The sequence below is a fragment of the Scylla paramamosain genome, chromosome 5 (assembly GCF_035594125.1).
Source record: "Scylla paramamosain isolate STU-SP2022 chromosome 5, ASM3559412v1, whole genome shotgun sequence".
In the NCBI taxonomy this organism is placed as follows: Eukaryota; Metazoa; Arthropoda; class Malacostraca; order Decapoda; family Portunidae; genus Scylla; species Scylla paramamosain.
Genome location: NC_087155.1, coordinates 25,951,124 through 25,975,730, shown reverse-complemented (window position 1 = coordinate 25,975,730; position 24,607 = coordinate 25,951,124). Strand labels below are relative to the sequence as shown.

The 24,607-nt window shown below is 46.4% G+C and overlaps 1 protein-coding gene and 1 long non-coding RNA gene across 2 annotated transcripts; one reads left to right on the top strand and one right to left on the bottom strand.

The window, feature by feature from the left end:
• Positions 1-1,899: 1,899 nt before the first annotated feature.
• Positions 1,900-16,948, top strand: LOC135100728 (uncharacterized). Its single transcript, XR_010268896.1, has 2 exons — positions 1,900-2,995; positions 15,766-16,948. It is a non-coding gene; the product is annotated as an uncharacterized LOC135100728 (long non-coding RNA).
• A 970-nt stretch (positions 16,949-17,918) lies between these two features.
• LOC135100727 (uncharacterized) lies at positions 17,919-24,270 on the bottom strand. The gene is made up of 3 exons (XM_064003924.1): positions 23,782-24,270; positions 21,412-21,815; positions 17,919-20,362 (listed from the first exon to the last, which is right to left on the bottom strand). Exons 1-3 carry the CDS (start codon positions 24,104-24,106, stop codon positions 20,237-20,239), a joined length of 855 nt encoding a protein of 284 aa, XP_063859994.1. The 5' UTR covers positions 24,107-24,270; the 3' UTR covers positions 17,919-20,236.
• Positions 24,271-24,607: the final 337 nt, after the last annotated feature.

Genomic DNA, 24,607 nt, shown 5'->3' with positions numbered 1-24,607 from the left:
CACACACACACACACACACACACACACACACACACATACAAAAAAAAAAAAAAAACACTGGGCATCGCTGAGGGGCGGATATTACCACCAGAAACGAAACTGTGCGGTAACTCCCTGCCCTCCTCTCCCCAACTCCCAAGTACCATTGTCAATAGGGGGATCGCGGCGCGGTTTCGGAGGATTTGTGCGGCGCTGGCGGAGCCGGGCGGACTCCCCGCTAAGCGGTCACCAGTTACTACGCGGGCGACCCTGTCCACCGCGAGTCGCCCTGATCACGTAATTTCTTCATCCCGATGTTTGGTGTATCGCGCTTTCACAACCCATTGCACCACCAAACACGCAGACGCTTCCTCTAAGTGCCCTTACACACGAGGACACTAGTGTCCGCCACCGGTGTCGGACACTAGTTGCCTCCCATATTATCAAATGGAGCCTTTCACACGAGGCAACAGCTGTGTCCCAAGCAGACAACTTCCGGGCAACAGATATTTCGGTGTCTCGCTCCCGCAACACGTGGCGGACACTGACGGTTGCCGCCACTCACTGCAAAGCATTGTTTTAAATGGAAGCTTTCACACGTAGCCACCAGTGTCCGCCACCGCTGCCCACTGGCCAGCTTCTCATGCTCAGTTTGACACCCACCATCATCCCATGATGGAAGGAGACGGCCTATCAAGGACAATTTCGAAGATGGTGGAGAAGCTGAACACGGAGGACCTCATTTGTGAAATAGAAAAACTACCAGCACTATGGGACCCATCTTGTGAGGGATATGCAAATAAGATAGAAAAGCAGAACTGCTGGAATGCAATAATGGTGATACTCATTCCTGATTTTGAAGAGAAACCCCTCTCAGAAAAGAAAGAAATACGTAAGCAACAAGTAGAAGCTCTTCGTTTCCCGCCATTCTTCCGACTGAGGTGTGTGAGTGGCTCACTAGTTGCCAGGCGGTGTCTTGAGCAAGGACACTAGTGTCCGACACCGGTGGCGTACACTAGTGTCCTCGTGTGTAAGAGCACTAAGATGCCGTGGATGGAAGCGCAGGAAAACTTCCAACCCTTTGCAACCTGCACACACCATATATGGTATACTTGGCACACCACTTGCCTGAGGGGCACCGGTTGAACTTCACCCCGGGAAAGTGAGGCGCGCTGTGTTACTTTGTGTGTGTGTGTGTATGTGTGTGTGTGTGTGTGTGTGTGTGTGTGTGTCTGTTTATCCAGACAGTCACCCCCTCACCTCCGTGTAACAGCCCTTCTCAGACACATGCTGCTGCCGTGTTCCTTTAATTCAGCAGACTATAATGATGTTGGTTTTCAAAGGAGTTTTTGTGATTTTAGCAATAATTTGGCATGTTCTAGTTGATTAGTCGTAGTAGTTGTTGTAGTATCCAGGATAATACATCATGCTGAGCCATACTTAACCTTACATTACCTAATCTTACCATATTCCATATATCATATCCATATACCAAATCCTTCCTTACCTTACCTAACCTTACCTTACCGTACCTTACCTGTACCCCCTTCATCACCACCACTTCACTTAAGCCAAGTAGTCTTCGCCACCCTCACAAATGCGGTGTCGTGTAGCGGGCGGGCGGCGGGGAACGATATAAAGTGTACATCTCCATTCATTTAACTTATGAGGGCGTGGTATAAGGAAGCACACACACACACACACACACACACACACACACACACACACACACACACACACACAGAGAGAGAGAGAGAGAGAGAGAGAGAGAGAGAGAGAGAGAGAGAGAGAGAGAGAGAGAGAGAGAGAGAGAGACTAACCATTACTCTCACTTGGCGTGTGTATTTGTATGTATACTTTTTTTTATGCTAATCTCTCTCTCTCTCTCTCTCTCTCTCTCTCTCTCTCTCTCTCTCTCGTTTGTCTCCATATCGCTTATTATTGGATTATCTTGTCTCTCACTCCTCGCCCTCTCTGTCTCCTGCTATTACTTATTCACCCTTACCTCTGAGGCGGCTGTCTGGCTGCTGGGTGCGGGAAGTGGCAGAAATTACGTTTATGTTTACCAGGGAGTGTTGTTAGGTGCGCGCGAGAATATAGTACATGATCGTCTGTATAGGTGTGTGTGTGTGTATGTGTGTGTGTGTAAGTCCGTCTTTAATCCCTTGTAGTTGATTCTATGTATATTCTTACCTTATCTTACCTAATTTTTCACCTTACCATACCTATACCTAATCTTACCATATCTAAGCTTATTTTACCTAACCTTACCATAGCAAACTTTACCTATCTTATCTTACCTTACCAAATCTGTTTGCCTGTCATCCCCTCTCTTAGTCAGTTTCAGGTATCTTTGTTTCCATGGGTTAATGATGCATCTTATTTAACTATCCTTGTAACCTCCCCATAAATTTTTGGAACTGGTGATGTAGTGCGATGCGATGCGTCGATAGTGAAACACCCGACACATCATGACGCAACACCCACCACTGCGGGCGACATTCATAGCCTCGCCCATTGATCATATGTACAATCCTTGGCCTCTCCTGCTCTTCCCTTCTTAAAGTAGTCAGGCGCGCGCGACCCTGCTGTTCCCACCACTTCCTCCATGACTACCCCAGTCCACTGATCTCTCACCCTCGCTTTTATCCTTCACTGCCGCACTTCCACACCTGCTACGTCACCTCTGCATCACGTGGGCTGCAGTGTGGTAATCGTACTCTCTCTCTCTCTCTCTCTCTCTCTCTCTCTCTGGTGCCCAGCAGTACATATATAGCAGTGATATTGCGGCCTTCGTATCCGCCTCGCCAACCACTAATCTCTCCAACCAACCATCGGCTTAGAATACCGCCTTGACCACACCGTAGCGGTATCATAAAGACGAAGCTTTAGAAACACATCTCGAGTCACGTTTCGATCGAACTAACCGAGCTGACGACTGAGTTTCACCTCCACACCTCGTGTCTCACTCGCTTCTCGCAGTTGGAACCATCCTCCATCCTGCTGCCTGGATTCGGTAATATCGTCGTGAGTTAGAAGACGTGACAAACACCAACACTCGCACACGTACACTCACACTCTTCATTACGTACACGTCTGAGCTACTTATGTTTGTGTTGTATTTTGGGTATATATTTGTTTTCCTTTTTTTTTTTTTTTATTTGGTACGTGTTACATTAACTTTGTTGCTTATTAACTTGTATATGTTACAGTAACTTATTGCTTATTAACTTGTGTATGTTCCGTCAACTTTGATTTCCCTTATTGCTCATTAACTTGTACATGCTATGTTAGCTGTACTACAACAGTTACTTGAACCACAAGCGGAATCACTGTGTCCTAGATAAGTTGCACGCGCTATGCCCGATTCAGGTAGTGGATATTTAGTTTAATAATGATTTTAAGTTTTATTTCATACTCGTTTCATTACCTTATATTACAAGAAAGGATACAACACACCCCTAATCAACCAACTTCCACCCGTGCTTGTAACCGTGAATTATTTATCTTATCACATGAGATATTATCACATGGACTAGGTGTGCTATCTGCGAATAGTGACGAGTGGCGATAATTGGTGGTGGATGTCGCAAGACTTTTTCCGCCCAGAGCAGCAACTTCTCGGTGGCGTCTCCCTTAGTCCCGAGTAGCTTCCTCCCTGTGGACTAATGTCATTCACCTAGAGGACAAAAAAGGAAACAGGAAGTTGAGGAATCCTGACACACACCAACGCACGCCGCGCTGAGAGCATTGCCGAGGTGCTGTTCGTTACTGTATACATTGACATGAGGGCAGACAGCATCACTATTTCACATCCTATCCCCCATAAGATTGTAAATAAAATATCCCTCTTGTCTCTGTCATACGCTTTACAAAAATCAACAAAAACAATAAATAATGTTACAAAAATCAACAAAAACAATAAATAACCCTAGGAAGAGGAGGCAGTAGGCACCTACCGAAACGATAATTACTACCAGTGAAGTCTAAAGCACTGGATCAGTTTGTGCTGTGAACTTATCATTAAACCCAGCTGTGACCTCACTGAACGTTTCCCCTTGTGTCTCACAACACAAGGGGGCAGTCACAGCCTGCCCTCTAAAGACAACTCTCTTCCACACAAAACTACAAGCACCTAATAACACACACACCCTTCACTCAAAATTTCAAGATTATTATGGCGACTTCTACACCAGCTTCGGAGTCCCCATCTGCGGAGGGGATCACAAATATCCCCAGGTCGGACTGTCCTTCTGACAACGACCCTAAGTGTCTTGACACCCCCCTCAACTTTTTCTTCATTAACTTTTGCAGCATTCACGGTCTAATATAAGATTTTCAATCTGTAGAACCCCACCTCTCCTCTTCTAAACCATCTTCTTTTCCTCACTGAAACTCAGGTATTTGAGGCAACTGACAGTTGCCCTTTTTCTGTTCCCTCCTACTTTCTCTATCCTCATTTTCGATCCAAAGCTGGATGTTGCGTTTATGTGCGCAACGACTTAACCTGCACTCGTGCCCACGCTCTTGAATCTTCCGAGTTTTCCACCATCTGGCTACGACTACAGAGTCACTCTCAAACTAAATTTATTTGTGCTGTATACCTCTCACCTAACTCCTCTGACTATAAGAACTTCGTTTACTACCAAAGTGGAGCACATTCTGACTCTCTTCCCTTTTGCAGAGATCTCCATTCTTGGAGACTTCAATGTTCACCACCAGCTTTGGCTTTCCTCTCCCTTCACTGACCATCCTGGTGAAGTAGCCTTCAGTTTTGCTATCCTCCATGATCTAGAGCAATTGGTGCAACACCCTACTCGTATTCCTGACCGTCTTGGAGATACGCCCAACATTCTTGACCTTTTCTGACCTCTAATCCTTCTGCTTATGCTGTCACCCTCTCTTCTCCGTTGGGCTCCTCCGATCACAATCTTATATCTGTATCTTGTCCTATCGCTTCAATCCCTCCTCAGGATCCCCCTAAGCGAAGGTGCCTCTGGCGTTTTGCCTCTGCTAGTTGGGGGGACCTGAGGAGGTATTTTGCTGATTTTCCTTGGAATGACTACTGCTTCCGTGTCAGAGACCTGTCTTTGTGTGCCAAGCGTGTAACAGAGGTGATAGTGTCTGGCATGGAAGCGTACATTTCTCACTCTTTTGGTCGACCTAAACCTTCCAAACCTTGGTTTAATACAGCTTGTTCTCGTGCTATACATGATAGAGATGTGGCCTATAAAAGGTATTTAAGCCTTCCATCACTAGAATCTCATTCACTTTATATTTCTGCCCGGAACCATGCCAAGTCTCCAACTAGCCAAAAACTCCTTCATTAACAGGAAGTGTCAAAACCTTTCAAGATCTAACTCCCCTCGTGACTTCTGGCATCTAGCCAAAACTATCTCCAATAACTTTGCTTCTTCTTCTTTCCCTCCTTTATTTCAACCAGATGGCACCACTGCTATCACATCTATTTCGAAAGCTGAACTCTTCGCTCAAACCTTTGCTAAAAACTCTACCTTGGACGGTTCTGGGCTTGTTCCTCCCTCTCCTCCACCCTCTGACTATTTCATGCTACCTATTAAAATTCTTCGCAATGATGTTTTCCATGCCCTTGTTGGCCTAAACCCTCGTAAGGCTTATGGACCTGATGGAGTCCCTCCTATTGTTCTCCGAAACTGTGCCTCCGTTATTGCACCTTCCCTAGTCAATCTCTTTCAGCTCTGTCTGTCAACATCTACCTTTCCTTCTTGCTGGAAGTTTGCCTACATTCAGCCTGTTCCTAAAAAGGGTGACCGTTCCAATCCCTCAAACTACCGTCCTATTGCTTTAATTTCTTGTCACTTCACAACCTTCTATCTGATCGCCAGTACGGCTTCCGTCAAGACCGCTCTACTGGCTTTTCTTACTGAGTCTTGGTCATCCTTTTTTAGAGATTTTGGTGAAACTTTTGCTGTTGCCTTGGATATATCAAAAGCTTTTGAGAAAGTCTGGCACAAAGCTTTGATTTCCAAACCACCCTCCTATGGCTTCTATCCTTCTCTTTGTAACTTCATCTCAAGTTTCCTTTCTGACCGTTCTCTTGCTGCTGTGGTAGACGGTCACTTCTAAATATATTAACAGTGGTGTTCCTCAAGGTTCTGTCCTGTCACCCACTCTCTTCTTATTATTCATCAATGACCTTCTAAACCAAACTTCTTGTCCTATCCACTCCTACGCTGATAATACCACCCTGCACTTTTCCACGTCTTTTCATAGACGTCCAACCCTTCAAGGAAGTAAACATTTCACGCAGTGAAGCCACAGAACGCCTGACTTCTGATCTTTCTAAAATTTCTGATTGGGGCAGAGCAAACTTGGTATTGAACTGTTCAATGCCTCAAAAACTCAATTCCTCCATCTATCAACTCGACACAACCTTCCAGACAACTATCCCCTCTTCTTCAATGACACTCAACTGTCCCCCTCTTCTACACAGTCTGTCCTTTACTTATAATCTGAACTGGAAACTACACATATCATCTCTACCTAAAACAGCTTCTATGAAGTTAGGCGTTCTGAGACGTCTCCGCCAGTTTTTCTCACCCCTACCCCCTAGCTGCTAACTCTGTACAAGGGCCTTATCCGTCCATGTATGGAGTATGCTTCACTTGTCTGGGAGGGGAGGGGGGCGGTTCCACTCATACCACTCTTTCTAGACAGGGTGGAATCAAAAACTTTTCGTCTCATCAACTCCTCTCCTCTAACTGACTGTCTTCAGCCTTTCTCTCATCGCCGCAATGTTGCATCTCCAGCTGTCTTCTACCGCTATTTTCATGCTAACTGCTCGTCTGATCTTGCTTACTGCATGCCTCCCCTCCTCCCGCGGTCTCGCTGCACAAGACTTTCTTCTTTCTCTCTCCCCTATTCTGTCCACTTCTCTGATGCAAGAGTTAACCAGTATTCTCAATCATTCATCCCTTTCTCTGGTAAACTCTGGAACTCCCTGCCTGCTTCTGTATTTCCACCTTCCTATGACTTGAATTCCCTCAAGAGGGAGGTTTCAAGACATTTATCCTTCAATTTTTAACTACCGCTTTGAACCCTTTTCTGGGACTGGCATCTCAGTGGGCTTTTTTTTTTTTTTTTTCTTTGGATTTTTGTTGGTTGCCCTTGGCCAGTGTCCCTCCTACATAAAAAAAAAAAAAAGCCTCTTCTTAGCTATATCAATTGATAGTCGTAATAAGTTCCACACATTTGCCCGCCTAGCTGCCCACCTATTCTCTGAGTGGTATAACCCATCTCTCCAGCCTGCTATACAACACCATATCATATAATTTAGCTCATTGCTCCATGAAAATTATTTACAAATTATTTACAAATTATTTACAAATTTATTTACAAATTTAATTTAATTTAATTTAATTTAATTTAATTCAATTTTAATTTAATTTAATTTAATTTAATTTAATTTAATTTTAATTTAATTTAATTTAATTTAATTTAATTTAATTTATTTAATTTATTTACAAATTTAATTTTACAAATTATTTACAAATTTATTTACAAATTTATTTACAAATTATTTACAAATTTACAAATTATTTACAAATGAAAATTATTTACAAATGCTCCATGAAAATTATTTACAAATGATCTTGACGCATTTAAAAATGGTAAATAACTTAGCTATCATCCTTGGTGACAGATATGACTTAACGCTTTCAACACTATTAACGCCGTCCTTTGTCATGGTTCAGGACGCTCCCCGCCGTGTTTACTCATTACTTAGTGGGTAACGGAAACTACCGCATCCGTCACTCTGGCAAACTTCCGTATCTTTTCCTTAAAGACACTACTGCATCCTTTCCTTCCAGCCGTTTCATTCATCATGCCGCCACCACCGCCACCACGTCACCACCACGCACAAAAATAGCTCTTCTTTTTATTTATTTATTTTTTCTTTTTTGTCAAGTAACCTAAGCAAATCTATTTTTAGTCACTATTTTTTCTCATCTCAAATGCTCTTCTTATATACGGGTTTTTACCATCTACTATCCTTCATCTTCTCTCTCTCTCTCTCTCTCTCTCTCTCTCTCTCTCTCTCTCTCTCTCTCTCTCTCTCTCTCTCTCTCTCTCTCCAGCCATTAATTATTTTTTTGGCATATTCATAATTTTTCTGTTGTGGAAGAGCAAGTAAAGCACACACTTGTATTATAAACACACACACACACACACACACACACACACACACACACACACACACACACACACACACACACACACACACACACACACACACACACACACACACACAAGAAAATCCTATAACATAGACACAAAGATAACCAAATTGCACAAATAAGAACAGACTGACAGACGGACAGACAGGGCGCACGCTTCACCCTCTTCAGCAAAGCGAAAGTAACGAATATAAATCTGTGTTACTGTTGGTTATTCTTGAGTCAGAATGGAGTGACCACTTCACCTGTTGCTGCGCGTGAAATAATGAAGCGCCAGGTGCGTGTGTCGTGAGTGAGGACCGCCGCGTGAAGGAGGAGGAGGAGGAGGAGGAGGAGGAGGAGGAGGAGGAGGAGCAGGAGGCAGAGGAGGAGGAGAAGGAGGAAGGGGAAGAGGAAGAGGGATGAAGTGTGGTGGTAGAGTTTCATTCCAGAGCTTTCTTAATAACGGTGAATGTCGAGGCACGTACTCAGAAAAAAAAAGTTTTTTTTCTCAAGGTCATAGGCTCGATATTGGTAGTGGTGTGCGTGGCGAGTCTTGAGTGAATGAGTGACGCGGTTTTGAGGCAGCCTTCTCTGTTGCCTTCCCACCACGACTGCCTTCAAAGGCCACACAGATAGTTAGTCAGGTTCTCATGACTGTTTCGTCGTGTTGATGGTGTAGAATCCTCGTTAAAAACAGTCACTGCAGCCATGAAAACGCCCTTGAAAACCTCCACTACGTACAGCCTGTGATAAGTACTTGACGTAAGATGCCAAGCGTACGGACCGCACTGTGCTGTGAAGAGATACACGCGCGCACAACATGGGACCATATTCTGAAACACATCTGCGCCGCACGTCGACTACTTTCAAAAGGAGGTAGATGAAGTTGCATGAGTTTTTAAGTATGTTTTTACGGTTCTAGTGGCAGATTAACAAGATTTCCACATTATTAACGGGAGAAACACTCTTGAGAACCCGGGTAATCATCTCTGTGGCCTTTGAAAGTAGTAGTGGTGAGAAAGCAGAGCGTTTATGAATACGGGTCTCTCCTGTGTAATTACTGCAAGCACATCAAACTTTATTATGCTTCAGCTGCGCCTCCCACCCGCCCCACTCTAGCTCTCCCAGACACTTCCTGGAAACCCCCCGAGGCATTCCATCTCTCAGGACACGCTGGGGGACAAGGCCACACCTTCCTCACATCACTCACACGGCTGCAGAGCGAGGGATGGAGGAGGGGAAGAAGCGTGACGGAGACGAGGATGAAAAATTGCAAGTTAAATCTGAGGGAATGAATAAAGTAACAGGATACTCCGCCACATTCTGAAACACTTCTGCCCGCACCTCTATTACTTTCAAAAGGCTATAGTTGAAGTTACAAGTTCTAAGTATGTTTTTTACTGTTCTAGTGACAAATTAACGAGATTTCCACTTTATTAACGGGAGAAACACTCTTGAAAATCCGGCTTACCATTTCTGTGGCCTTTGAAAATAGTCGTGGTGATGAGAGAAGTGTTTCAGCGGGGAAGGACGCAAAGACGACTCATTCTGTCTTTTCTTTGGCTAGCGTAGTCAAGCGTTGCTGCAAATGTCAGGTTGACAGTTGACTGATAAGGACTGAGAAGTATCTCTCTCTCTCTCTCTCTCTCTCTCTCTCTCTCTCTCTCTCTCTCTCTCTCTCTCTCTCTCTCTCTCTCTCAATTGAACCCCATGCAACGAGGCACCTCACTGTCAATTTGCGTCATTCAGTAAGTCCTTTGTCTTGCATTATGTGATAACGTGCTGCTGCTTCCACACGCCTCCTCCTCCTCCTCCTATCTGTTCACAAGCCTACTCAGCAATATCCGGCTCTGACCGCCAGTATCTCTTTACCTCCTCCTCCTCTTCCTCCTCCTCCTTCAAACAGCTTCCGTACCTCTCAGTCCTCCATTCCTTTCCTAATTCCTACCCTCAGTCCCCTCTCCACGTTGTGTCAAACGACCTAAAGCCGAGTCAACACTGCACAGAAACAGTAAAGACGGCAAATAAATTAGTAGGGTTCATTGGAAGAACCTTTGAATTTAAATCAGAAAAGGTTATACTTGCCTTATATAACTCACTGGTGCGCCCCCATCTAGAATACTGTGTACAGTTCTGGTCACCATACTACAAAAAAGACATTGAAAAACTAGAAAAGATACAGCGCAGAGTCACAAAGATGATTCCAAGATTGCGCAATAAGCCGTATGAGGAACGACTGGAAGAACTAAACCTATTTAGTTTAACAAAGCGCAGGATAAGAGGAGACCTAATTGAAGTGTTCAAAATTTTCAAAGGATATAGTAACATTGATGCACATAAATATTTTAACATTGATCATTCTGACCTAACAAGAAATAATGGATTCAAGATTATACCCAAACGTTTTAAATCCCACGAGGCAAAACATTTTTTCTTTAATCGTATAGTAAATATATGGAATAAACTTCCTGCAGAAATTGTGAACAGCAATAGTATTGAATCATTCAAAAATAAAATAGACAAATATTTAAAAGCAAATCCCCAACAAGCTCTCTTCTTGTCCGAATAATTACTAAATTCACTAATAAACTCTTATTCACCAGTTTTAATATAACTTGTATTAACTTTCAGGTAGGCGTATAGAGTTCACCGTAGGGTGAATAGTAGAACTTCCTTTCATCCTTTCCTATGAAAATTTCCATGCCAGTTTTTCCATACTGCATGGTACTTTTCCCAACTATTTCCATGCCAGCGCAAGCTGGAGGGAGTGGTGGGTGGGGAGGAGCCTTCTGCTATGCTGTCCTGTCTCTCTTCCCTTTAGCTAGTTAGAAGTAGTTACCAAATAGCCTTACAAGGACCAAAAGGTCTGTTGCTGTTTGGCTTTCCTTTGTATTCCTTTGTAAGGCGAACAGGAGGTTCTAACAGTGTTCAAAGCATGAGAGAGAGAGAGAGAGAGAGAGAGAGAGAGAGAGAGAGAGAGAGAGAGAGAGAGAGAGAGAGAGAGAGAGAGAGGCTTATCATCATCATCATCATCATAATCATCATCATCATCAACACTTGTATATCAATCCTCCTCCTCCTCCTCATCATCATTATCATCATCATCATCATCATCATCATCATCATCATCATCATCATCATCATAAACAAAGAAGTCGAAGAAACATCAGCCTAATAGATCACTAGAACAGCAGCAGCAACAACAACAACAACAACAACAACAACAACAACAACAATAACACCACCACCAACAATAACACCACCACCACCACCAACAACAACAACAACAACAACAACAATAATAGTAACACCACCACTACCACCACCACCAGCAACAACTACAACCACAACCACAACCACAACAACATCAAGCATCCCGCAGGTGTGAGCAAGGATGAAGGCAGATAAATGTATACCACGTCACGCTCCCAGCAGAGGCGCAAGCTGCTCTACCTGTGTCCCCTTTACACCACCATGCACTTCCCGCTTCGCCGTCAGGACACCATCATCTGAAAACCCAAGTCCTCTCCTCCCCCAGACATTGTGAAAGGGAACTGGAGTCAACTTGAGCTCCCTTAACCATGTATCAGGTTGTCAGTGAGGCGAGTCTCCTGAAGAGGCACTAATACGCTCTTTGTCACTCGGCCCTCACTTTTCTTTTTTCTCCCTCCCCTTCCTGATCTCCACGTCAGTGAGGAGTGGGGGCGACAGATGCTATAGTTAAACCAGTATTTAGAAACGACTATTTTCTAAGGCCACGAAGATGATTAGCCGAGTTCTCAAGAGTGTTTCTCCTGCTAATGATATATAAAGCTTTTTGATCTGTCACTAGAAGCATAAAATAGATAAATAAATGAATTAATAAAAGCCCGTGTTAATTCACCTAGAGCCTTTTGAAAGTAGTAGAGTTGCGGTGCAGAAGTGTTTCAGAATATGGTTCATACCCAAGTCCTCAGGCGCCTGTCACTCCACGCACACAAGAGCGCCGTTGAGGAAGATGATTAGACAAATTAGCCCAGTGCGGCGGTGCGTGCAAGTGGGAACAGCAAGGTGAGGGAGTCTCTTCCCCGAGTGCCTTGCGTAATGACATGTGCATTGTGCAGTGCCCATGTTCTCTGAGCCGGAAGGTTATACGCAGCTAACAAGAGCGATTCGGGTGAGGGTTGATGGGACGGGTGTAGCAGGGGACCAGGAGTAGGGAAGGGAAGGGTGGCGAACAGTGAGAGGCAATGCAACAGTGACGGAGATGTCTGTAGGGAGAATTCCCTCAATGCACCACAGTCTGTTCACTTGACTAAACAACTCTCTCTCTCTCTCTCTCTCTCTCTCTCTCTCTCTCTCTCTCTCTCTCTCTCTCTCTCTCTCTCTCTCTCTCTCTCTCTCTCTCTCTCTCTCTCTCTCTCTCTCCTTTGTAACGTTTTGTACCAGAAATATGACAGAGTAGAGGTTTGTGTTTTTACGTCGCCAAGAACTACTATTACTACTTTTCTACTTGACGTTCCTGCCAATGTGGCAGTACAGCACGCGCGCCGTCTTGCGTTCAGTACTGAACTTGAACCCGTCGCCACCGTCAACACAGCCAAGTGACTTCCCAAGGAAGCTTGTAAAGATTTTCTCAATTGCCATTAAAACCCACCCTCGCTTCATTATTGATGGCCTGAAGTCCCTTCTAACTGCCGAGATTTTACTGCCGTAGCGCTGCACCCACATGGTCGCAGGAACCCAATGGACAGAGATCGTTTTCTCTGCTTCGACCCGTCTGTGGTCTCTCAGAGAGAAAGCGAACCGTGGTCGTAAAGGAGTCAGGACGGGCGGACGAGACATACTCGTAGACCACCACCTAACAGAGAGAGTTGAAGAGACGCGCGGTAAGTGACGCAACAAAGTTGTATGAAGGTGAATAGTAGGGAACCCTAATCATCAGGTCTCGCAAGGACGTCAAGTGGACGCACGGGAGGCATGTCCTAAGGGAGCACATCCCTCCAAGGGGAAGAAGGACTTCCACCCTTACACAGCCGCCTGCCGAGTGCCAGGCTATTAATGACTGTCGTCATCCAGGAACGACCCATCGTAAGGGTATCGTAAAGGATCCTATTATACCTCCAGGCTGACCCGCCACCACCGCGCTGCTCCTGGAGGCTGGCCACGTGTGCGCTTGCTATTTAGGCTGAAACTGCCACTAAAGTAGCCTTCATTACTGGGAGGGTCGTTAGCACAGTGTTGCAGACCGCCAGGATGAAGCCAAGTTGAATTTATTGGTGAGCCAAGGAAAGGAGGTGTGACCGGCATGGAGCGGCGGCTGCTGTCCTTGAGATGGTCAACACAAACAATTATCATTCCTCACCGCAGCGCTACGCCTCATAGTGAACATTACAGGAAACACTGAGTAACAAACATTTAATTAGTCACTAATACTCAGTAATGACAGATGCTGGTGCTGTTAAAACAGAAGCTTTAGATATGTAGGTTGTAAAGAGTGCGTGGATATTATCACATACAAGATTTTTTTTTTTTACCATATCTTATTTGAGTGCTCTCTCTCTCTCTCTCTCTCTCTCTCTCTCTCTCTCTCTCTCTCTCTCTCTCTCTCTCTGTGTGTGTTTGTGTTTTGTGCGCGCGCCTTCATCTTCCAGGAATTGGTATCGTCATGACTTGAGCAATAGTGTTCATGTTCTGAGATCAAGACTTGAACAACAGTGAAGACTTGAACAATAACAAAAACAGTGAAGACTTGAACAACAGTGTTCATGTTCTGAGATCAAGAGGAGACTGATCCTCTTTTTCAGAAAGTGTGGTGAGGATGAGCTTCCTCCTCCTCCTCCTCCTACACACACACACACACACACACACACACACAGAGAGAGAGAGAGAGAGAGAGAGAGAGAGAGAGAGAGAGAGAGAGAGAGAGAGAGAGAGAGAGAGAGAGAGAGAGAGAGAGAGAGAGAGAGAGAGAGAGAGAGAGAACACTTTGATAAGAGATAATGAGAGAAAAAAATGCCTGCAACGTTGAAAACAGTCAATAAGTACTCATGAAGTGCAAGAAGTGATAATTCAACATTGAACGTCTGCTCAGTACTCATCGTGAGCATTCTAAGAGTGTTTGGTTCTTTCAGTTCTGAGATACCAAAGCAATTAATTTATACGGCCATTTACAATACTCCTGTTGTCTTTCCAGACTGATCTGGAAGGAAGACACAAGGAACTATATATTCCAGTAATTTTATTACTATTTGTTTGTGTAAGCCAAAACTGTCAGTCAAAAAGTGAATTTTGTGGCAGAGGATACGAACGCGCGAAGATTTATTTCATCATTTATCACTTGTGATAAGTGTTCATTGCGTTTCTGGTGATACATATAGAATTCTGCACTACTTTAATTTGATTTGTTTGCATGTGGATCTCACAGAAGACGAACTGCAAGTGAAATTCTTGAAATAATTTCATAATTATCTCCCGCGTCTTTTGGCGCGCTCATGCTCTAACCCAATTTTTTAGCATTTCTTGTGATGATTGGCCGTAAAAATCTCTACACTATATCGTCGAAACGACATCTCTCCATCGTCACTCCTGATATAGCCATAGGCCGAACAAGCAGGCATAATGGAAGCATGTTGAGGTGTGAGTGTCGGGCTTATGCTGGGCAATGCTTTGGGTTGACTTCCGAGTAGGGGGCAGAGTTTAGCGACTTACTTAAGTGCCTTCATGGCCTCTGTTCCATGGAAGGAGATATGAGAGGACAATAACGATAAACTGCGATATCACAAAAAAAGTGCAAGTGTGTGTGAGGGCGTAAAGAACACTATCACGTATCATGTATCACTCTCTCTCTCTCTCTCTCTCTCTCTCTCTCTCTCTCTCTCTCTCTCTCTCTCTCTCTCTCTCTCTCTCTCAAGTACGTAGGTTCTGGATTCTAAAAACCCGGAGGAAGGTGTAGGTGAAGATACAGACTGGTGGGAGTGGAAGGAGGGAGGGAGGGGGCATTCCACGGGAGAGATAAAAGTTATAATGCAGGAAAATCTTGCTGCGGTGACTGAATATATGCAGGAAGAGGACTGAAAGTAAGTTGTGCTGGTGGGGGAGCGAGGTGCTGGTTAGGATTCACAAGGTTACATCAAATGCTGCTTCTCTCTCTCTCTCTCTCTCTCTCTCTCTCTCTCTCTCTCTCTCTCTCTCTCTCTCTCTCTCTCTCTCTCTCTCTCTCTCTCTCTCTCTCTCTCTCTCTCTCTCTCTCTCTCTCTCTCTCTCTCTCTCTCTCTCTCTCTCTCTCTCTCTCTCTCTTTCTCCTTTTTTAATGCAGTGTCATCCTTCCTCGCCTGCCGCGTGCCTATGTAGTTTTCTGTTGTCCATTGAGAAGTTCATTGAAAGTGTCTGTAATTATACGTTGATCTTTCCTCATCACTGAGACTCATGGATGACAAGTGTAAACATTGCGAAACTTCTAATAGCTAAACATCATTGCTTCATTACAGCTGATAAAGAATGTATGTATGTACGATTATAGCCCGCACCCACGCTTTGATTCTCTCTCTCTCTCTCATTCTCTCTCTCTCTCTCTCTCTCTCTCTCTCTCTCTCTCTCTCTCTTACAGATACAGCTACAATGTTTTCCTTGTTATCAGTTACTCATCATGTATATAAGGTCTCGCCATCAGCCCTTTGGCCAGTGCGTCCCGCTGCAGCTTAGGACAAACATCCTGGACTGGAGTAGCCCAGTGTGCTCAGCCTTCCGAGTTACACACACTTGGCACCACACTGGAGGAGGAGGATACCAGTCACACACTAGGAGGAGGACAGTGACGAAGCACCGCGTTCAGCACAAGGGAAGATCTGGAGTGAGTGTCCTGCCTCGCACAGTGAACGTGTGGAACGTGAAAGCATCCTAGTGTGTCGCCTGTTTGGCCGTCTTCAGTCCGCCTCCAGGAGCCGCTCATCCTGACGGAGCGCGCCAGCCGAGGGGCGTGCAGCGGCGGTGACCACGTCCATCTGGAAGGTACCGAGGCACCGGGTCCAGAATGGCGCGCGGGCTGGGCGAGGTGGACAAGGGGGTCGTGTCTGAGGTGGACGGTGAAGAGCGCAGCCACATTAACGACACAGGTACCAACGCCGCCGCTGCTGCTGCAGTCACCTTTGTCCCCACCACGCCACCACGCATCGGCACCGCCTGAGGCACCTCCACATCCACCAGCATTTCCACCGCCGCCGCCACCAACCACCACCTTTACTTCCGGAGGCCGTGACCCTTTTGCCTTCTGCCTTCTTCCAAGCAACTCCCTGAATTCACTCCACTGTGTTTGTGTGTGTGTGTGTGTCTGTCTGTGTGTGTGTGTGCGTGTATACGAGAGAGAGAGAGAGAGAGAGAGAGAGAGAGAGAGAGAGAGAGAGAGAGAGAGAGAGAGAGAGAGAGAGAGAGAGAGAGAGAGAGAGAGAGAGAGAGAGAGAGAATCGCTCCTGACGTAATGATGTTCTACAAGCATTACTGGCTCAAGAAGCGGTGGTGCAGGGTGGCACTAACAGCGACTCAGCGAGGGCCGAGCGAGAGTGCTGGTGAGGCCACATAAACCCACACGTGATCCACCTCAGTCTGCTGCCCGCTGCTCCAAGTGGGGTATCCTGGCTGGCGTGCCGCCACTCCCACTGTGCTTCTCACCACTCTTCCCTCGCTGCGCCTCGCCTTTTGCAACCTGGTGTGTTTACTGTTTTCATTTCCTTTTTTACTTTTGTAGTTCTCGTGAATGATGTATTTGAATGTGAAATAATTAAACTACAAGCAGACGCCTATGTTTGATTTTGCAGGTATGTACAACTTGCACACGTGAACATGTAGTGTATTTGTCACGAGTGTGGCTGTAGTGTGTGTGGTGATAGTGGTCAAAACTTGCCTGGTGATTAAGGGCGCGGAGACATGCTGGGAAATCCTGGGAGCTTCACACGGGCACCTGTTAAAGAGTGAATGATTCTGTCCAGACATTTCTTATCTCCTTCCTTCCGTGCAGGCCTGTCAGTCATCATTTGTGCAGGCGCGGGATGTATTCCTCTCAGTAGAGTAATAGAAGTTAAAAAATTTTTGTGATAACCAGAGATACGTGAGTTGCACACACCACTCCTACGGGCGTTCATTGCGTCACTGGCCGATGTTGATGTCAGTTGTCAGGGCTGCTGCTGCCATCTGCCGTCACCTGCCACGCCCCAGACACATCACGTGACACATCCTTATACCACTTACTCGCATTTTTTTTTTTTTTTTTTAGGTGGTATGGTAAAACTGCTTCTGGTATTATGGACCATATTCTGAAACAGTTCTGTCCCGCATCACCACTACATTAAAAAAGTGTTTAGTTAAAGTTATTCGGGTTTTTAAGGATGCATTTATGGTTCTATTGACAGAATAACAAGATTTTCTACATAATTAACATAAGAAACACTCTTGAGAACCTGGTTAATCATCTCTTTAGCATTTTAACATGGTAATGGTGAGAGAGCAGTGCGTTTCTGAATACGGGCCCTGTGTGACTGTCTTGTCTACTTGAGTGTGTATTAGTATGTATATTCGTATGTTCGTTTTCTCGCGGCTGGATGTTCGAGCTGCGTCACTCAGGCCTTTGCCCGCCGCAACTAAATAGCTACTTACACACAACCCTGAACACGGAGGACCGCCTGGACACTGCTACTGCTGATGTTACTATATTCTGCTTGATTCCATCGCCTCAGTCGTCACTAGTACGGGGATATAAAAAGTGTGTGGTAGCTTAATCTTTTATTCAGCTATCTCCTAAAATATCGTACAAAAAATTAGATCACTGGAAAATATATGAGCAAGGTCGTAAAAAAAAAAAAGTTCCGTGGGACTACCATGCAGAGGTCGTCGTCGCTCAGGTGGAGGAAAAAAATGAAAACGTCTTTTTTCATGATAAAATAATTTCCTTCAATAATGGCACGTTGCTAAGAAATAAGGTGGAATACGGCCAGGTGTCTGTAGCCCATACCTGCCAAGACCTGGGACCACATTCTGAAACGCTTCTGCGCCGCACCTCTACTACTTCAAAAGACTATAAAGTTGAAGTGACACACTTCTCGCAGTTACCCCGAGGAGCAGCTCTGACTAGACTGATGGCTGACTAACGTAAGACTGATTTGTGTGATGATGAATGTCTTGTTGAATGTCTTATGATGTCTTACTGAATGTCTTTCTGTCATGTCTTGAGATGGCACCAGTGAAGCAGCTACAGGTCCTATATGACCGTGTTAGTTAAGGTCACTTCTCCCTCGGTCCTCTCCCTCATCACAGGTGGGAAAAGACTGAAGTTATCTTCGTAGTGCTGAGCCTCTGGGATGTGACCCGAATGTAGGAAAGCCGGGTCGAGTGGAGCACTGGGGCCGAAGTGGGAGGCTTGGGGACCTTTCAGCCTGTAGGTGTTGCTGTCGCGGAGACGTGGATTGATTGGTCGCCTCTACAGTGGCCTACAGAGCTGCGGCAGGTGTGGCCAGCCTTCCTCCATGACGCAGAGCTCAAGCGTGCCGTTCCTGCCTCGATAACCGGTGCTCCGCAGAATATGATTAAATAATGAGGTGTTGAATGACTGTCAAGAAACTAGTGACGCACTGAGATATAAAGATACACCTAGCCAGGCTGGGGCGTGGGGCCACACCGCCACGCTGTGGGTTCACATCAACCACAAACAAAGCTCCTCCACGGAAAAGTATTTGTAATTGTATGAAACATGAGTGTTTTTATATACTTCCTCGTGCTAGGTAAACACACATACACAAAAATAAGGAAATAAAAAACAAAATATGGATCAATAAAAAAAATCAAATAAAGCAACATAAACATCAAAACAGGACATGTGTTCGCGGCCCATCATACGAACCGTCGGAGAACTGCACCCAGTGTTGTGCTCCTGGTGTGACGTGGATCACTCCCAGTCACCCAACCAGCCAGTCCCTCCCAGACAGACCGAAGCACAACACCACTTAAGTTACTGCTCCGCCCGACATGCCGAGGGACGAGGCTGCAGGGGAAAGGGGAGGTCACTCCCCACACTTCACCTTACACCTACCTTGAAAGACACTGACATTAATTAGGGAACACTTCCGCCTCCTCTTAAAAGTACTTGGGGACAGAGAACGCGCCCCTGAAAGACTGGTAGTCCATTACTGAGCGAGAAACGTGGAACTTAAGGCTAGTGAGATCATAGCGCCCCTGCACCCCCTGACCCGGCCATGCAGTGCTCCCGGGGGCCTGGGAGAGGGGGAAGGAAAGAGGGTTGGGGACAGCCCAGGTCAGGTTTCAGTGGGTGACCTTGACTGGCCCTGCACGTGACAAAAAAACAATTTCACCCTTTCAGGACAAGCTAAGTCTCCTTGACTTGCTAATTATTCCGACAAACACTCAGGGTAAAAATATGAAAAATGATAACCTAAACCAATCACAACACCCGTTAGGATGAAGAAACGTGAACAGTTCCTCGAGCATCGTGTGCACTTGTAACACTAGTGCGGACACGAGTCTTTTTTGGGCTTTCAATTCGTGAGCTTATACCGAATATTGCTGATCATTTCTCCATCCTTTGCTGGCGAGTGTTCTTCAGGCTTCCATCCGTAGTGAAAGACAGTGGGCAGTGAGTTGAGTGAGACGGGCGGGATGAAACAAACACGAGGATGTGGACGCCCGACGCAAGGGACTTAACTAAGAACAGTCTTAGCCTCTAGGTGCACTACGCTAGGAGAGCAGCAAGGTTTTGGCTCAATGTGCCCGCGTCCCCACGTGTTCCTGAGGTGCCAAGCGGGGACTGACGCAAGACACGCGGCCGCTGGGACACACAGGAAGCCATTGGTAGGCGCCACTCGGACCCCTACGTGTGGAAATGTCCACTCCATGCCGTGAACAGTGTTTGAAGCGAAGCAGTAAAGCATCCAAGGCGTGGAGACCAAACGTGTCGCGACTGAGAGACCAGCGGCCGCCAGTGATGTCTGTCCTTGCTGCAGGTGCCGAGGGACGCTGGTCAGTTTAGGTCACGTGGGTCTCGGGAGGCGTCTCACCCAGGACGTCCCGCCGTGAAATCAGCAATAGCAGTGGTACAGTCTCCACCACACGAGGCAGAGAAGCGTGCCAGCCACACACCTAGTGAGCATGACTGGCAGGCTGCTGGGGAGCACGGCAACCTCTGCACTGCTCTTGGAGGACACCTGCCGGATGAGGAGAACAATGACTACAAGAGGCACGGCGCAGTGATAGGTAGTGTCTATAAGAGAGTATTAGGGTAATAACCTGATGACTGACTGTGATGACAAAACTTTCGTTTTGTGCATCACAAGAATTACCGCTTTGGCGCCCCGTCTTGCCCCGCCCCGCCCTCGTCATGATTCCCGACATGCATCCTCACTTGAGTGCCATGGAGGTCGCTGATTATTTTCGATTTTTTTAGTCTGAATGTTTTCGATTTTCTACAAAAGTAATCTAAACTGAATGTTTTCGATTCTTGCCAAGAAGTATTATTTTCGACAACCCATTTTATGTTTTTTTGGACTGTTTTTCGACACAACTCTTACACATTTAGTGTCCGTTTTGGATTATTTTCGACACAACAATTACCTAGCTATTTACAGTTTGGATTATTTTCAACACATCATTGACCTAAATCAATATTTTTTGGAATATTTTCGACACTTCATTCAGCCATTTTAGACCTTCTTTGATTATTATCTTGTTAGGTTAGGTTAGGTTAGGTTAGGTTAGGTTAGTTTTTATAGTCTTTTGTTTAAGTCTAAACGTGACGTGATGTGACAGTTCATTTTATCCAGTGTCGAAAACATTCAGAATTTACCATTTTTTAGTGTCGAAAACATTCAGTTCAATATTTTTTTACTGTCGGAAACATTCATAGTGAAGTTTATTTAGTTTCGAAAACATTCCAACCAATGTTTTTAATGTGTCGAAAATAATCATGATTGAAAAATATATTGCAGAACCATCGAAAATAATCAGTCTAAGTTGCCAAATCATTGTCGAAAATATTCATTCTTAAACATGTTAGTCTGTCGAAAACGTTCAGACTAAAAAAATCGAAAACAATCAGTCCACCCGTGCCATGGATAACTGTCGCCAAACATTATAAACAAGACAATGGTAACCAGACACGTCTCTTCTCCCGCCCCCAACCTCCACTAAAGGCCACGAAGGCGGCAGCGATACACAATACACAGGTGCGTCACAAACTCAATGATAATCTGCTCACCTCAAACTGATCAGCCATCTTGCGTAAGTCTCCGCCAATTTGCCGCCACAGCCTCTGCTTCTCGCCATCTTCCTCCCTTCCTCTCCGGCGTCCCACCTCTCCATCGTTTGCTGGGACGCGGGAGGAACTGGGGAGGTGGGGGAGAACCCATGTCAAGTGGGGCAAGTGAGCGGTGGAGGTGGAGGGGGCGTCGCTGTGCACGTGGCGCCGCACCTCAAGGACGTGACTCAGCCTCGCCTCCTCGTCCACATCACTCCCGTGCAGGATGCTGGATGAGGCTGGGGCGGCGAGGGATGTCTGTCTCTGAGTCTTCTCGGGGAAAAAGGTGAGGCAGGAATGTGATCGCGGCAGGGGTGACGGCGGCGGCGTGTTGCTCGTGATGATGTCCGGCAGCAGCCTGAACCCTGCGGAAGGAAGAGGAGGGCGTGAGAAAAAAGAGCGTGAACATAGCCCAGGATGCTCCAGCGACTACAACCTATTTCCATAAAACAACCTCCTGGAATCATCCCTATAACTCCTTTTGGAACAGAAGTTCGAGATAAATTTTTTCGCTTACTTGATCACTAATTAGAGAGAGAGAGAGAGAGAGAGAGAGAGAGAGAGAGAGAGAGAGAGAGAGAGAGAGAGAGAGACCGCGACAGCACCCGCGTGACAAGCCTTCATATCGCATTCCCAGCACAGCACCCGCCTCGCCTCCCACCCCGATCCTCCCACACATCAGCTACCGTCACCTGCCTGGACCCCAGTTGTACGTACTTACACTGTCGCAGGCACGACACTTCGCCACCGCCTCCCCGCCCGCCTGTTGCTTTCCGTGATGGCAGCGTGATGATAGGTCTCAGGGCTTGAGTGGCGAAGTGGAGAAGAGTCTCTCTCTCTCTCTCTCTCTCTCTCTCTCTCTCTCTCTCTCTCTCTCTCTCTCTCTCTCTCTCTCTCTCTCTCTCTCCGATTCACATCCCGATCATTTCCCCACCGCGCCCTCTGTGCAGCCAAACGTGAAACAATCTGAACCACGAAACACTGCCTTGCCTTGTCTTGCTTCGCCTTGCCTCGTCTTGCCTGGCATTTTCCTTCTTACTGTCTGGCTTTTTTTGTTTTCATTCCTTTTCTTCTCTCTTAATAACCAAAAACGTATGTAATGTTTCTTTTATTTTCCAGTGATATCCTTTTATTCTCTGTAAGGTTGCTGCAATCTTACTCTCTTTCATTCACTCTGTCACTGCCCTCACTCACACTGTCACTGCCCCACTGACAGTCACTCCCCCATTCACACTGTCATTGCCCCCCTCACACTGACACTGCTCAATCACAGTCACTCCCCCACTCGCTTTGTGCACAGTTATGGCGTGGAGGAGCGGGTCAGGCAAGGCAAGGGCCCGCCACGGCACGCCACGCCCCCTCCCACCATGCACGCTGCAACACGTTGGTGGCGTCAGTCCCGGTCCTGCCCCAATCCCCCACCCGCCCACGCCATACAGGTTGCAGCTTGCTGGCTCCACCCGCTCCGCCAAACGCCTGGTTCGGTTTAGTGTGACAACGTTTGATTTACATTATGAGAGCGAAATTTTCAGAGTGCAGGGCTCCTATTCTTAAACGCTTTGCACTCTCATCGCCACTATTTTCAAAGGCCACTGAAATGATTACCCTGGTTCTCAAGAGTGTTTCTCCTGGTAATAACGTTGAGATTTTATTGTCACTAGAACCGTAAATAAAAAAAATAAAAAAACACCCTTGAAAGCTCGTGTCACCTTAACTCGACCCTTTACAATGTAATGGAGGTGCGGTGCAGAGTTGTTTCAGAATATGGTCCCAGTGCTTGTCCGAGCGGCGCCAGTGTGGAGACTCCCTGAAAGCCTCCACACGTGCAGCAACAGGTGCGGCATTAGAAGCAGCCCACCTGTCACCCATAGCATCCCCCCTCAAGCCCCGACATTAATTTTCTTGTACCGCGGCCTGCCCTGCCCTGCCCTCCACGTGAACTTTGCTGTCGTGTCATGCTGCACCGCTACTCTGGCACCGAGTAGCAGGAAACAACAATAAGTGGTTTACTGATATGGCAATAAGGACACTCCGCATGTAATGGAAATAGGAAAATTGAACAGTTTAGTTTGATTAGTTTTTTTTTTTTTCCACTTCCATGAACTGTACATTTTCGGTGCCTCTACGTACTACCATGCTGATGTTTTTATTTATTTATTTTTTTTTTCCGTGTGTGTGTGTGTGTGTGTGTGTGTGTGTGAGAGAGAGAGTGCGCGCTAGTACGCCATACCATACCATAACCTATAATACCCGTAGCTCGGCAGCACACGCCACACAGCACAATCAGCCCCCTCACAACGCACCGTCTTCGCCTCCGTCACCAACACTCACCGTCCGCTTGCGGTCGGTGGTCGTGGCGCCAGTTCATCTGAAGGGCGTGGAGGCAGTCCCTGCGGTGGTAAGGAGAGTTAACGTCACTCATGTCAGAGGCGAAGCCGAAAGGGACGGCACCCGCCTGCAGCAGCTTGATCATGGCGAAAACTGGAGTATCCAGAGGCGCCGCGAGTACGAAGGTCCGCACGCACGGTAAGACCTTACAAGCCACAGTCCACCGCGCTACTGAGATGACTGCGTCGAGAAGGGGAAGGGGATGCCCGGCTCCCAGACTGCTGCTGGAGTGACAGGTTCTCACATTGAGACAAGTGCGCGCCGTCATAATCTAGCAAGAATCACGATTTTACACGACTGTTCGTCATCACAGTAACAACATAACGTGTCTGAATCCTGAAAGAATGCTTGCTCAAAGCAAAACACGGCGTTCTTTCAGCGCTGCATCACGGATCAGCGAGGTAGATATGGCAATAGCGGCTCCTGGAAACTTTAGGGAGGGAGGGACAGGGAAGTCCTGGGCCAGCCCACCAATCAGGTCCCGGCAGGCACACATGGCTCGCCTCGCCACCCTGTGTTTGTAAACAAATATCATGAGGTCTCCGGTGAGGCTGCACGCTCGGGTTTGGCGTAGCTCTTCTGCAGAAGGATGTCTGGAAGGAATGCACGAGTCGAAGAGAAATAGCTGGCTGATGACGATGTGTGTGTGTGTGTGTGTCACGGAGCTGAAGAAAATTAGATTAAGACGAACTTGAGTCACTACGAAGATTCTCTCTCTCTCTCTCTCTCTCTATCTCTCTCTCTCTCTCTCTCTCTCTCTCTCTCTCTC

Bases quoted from the DNA above. Each gene is read 5' to 3' on its own strand.
- LOC135100727 (XM_064003924.1), bottom strand. From the start codon at position 24,106: ATGACGGCGCGCACTTGTCTCAATGTGAGAACCTGTCACTCCAGCAGC. The intron at 21,816-23,781 runs GTGAGTGTTGGT...TTCCTTCCGCAG, and splicing joins CCACCGACCGCAAGCGGACG to GGTTCAGGCTGCTGCCGGAC. The intron at 20,363-21,411 runs GTGAGCAGATTA...CTCATCCGGCAG, and splicing joins AGATGGCTGATCAGTTTGAG to GTGTCCTCCAAGAGCAGTGC.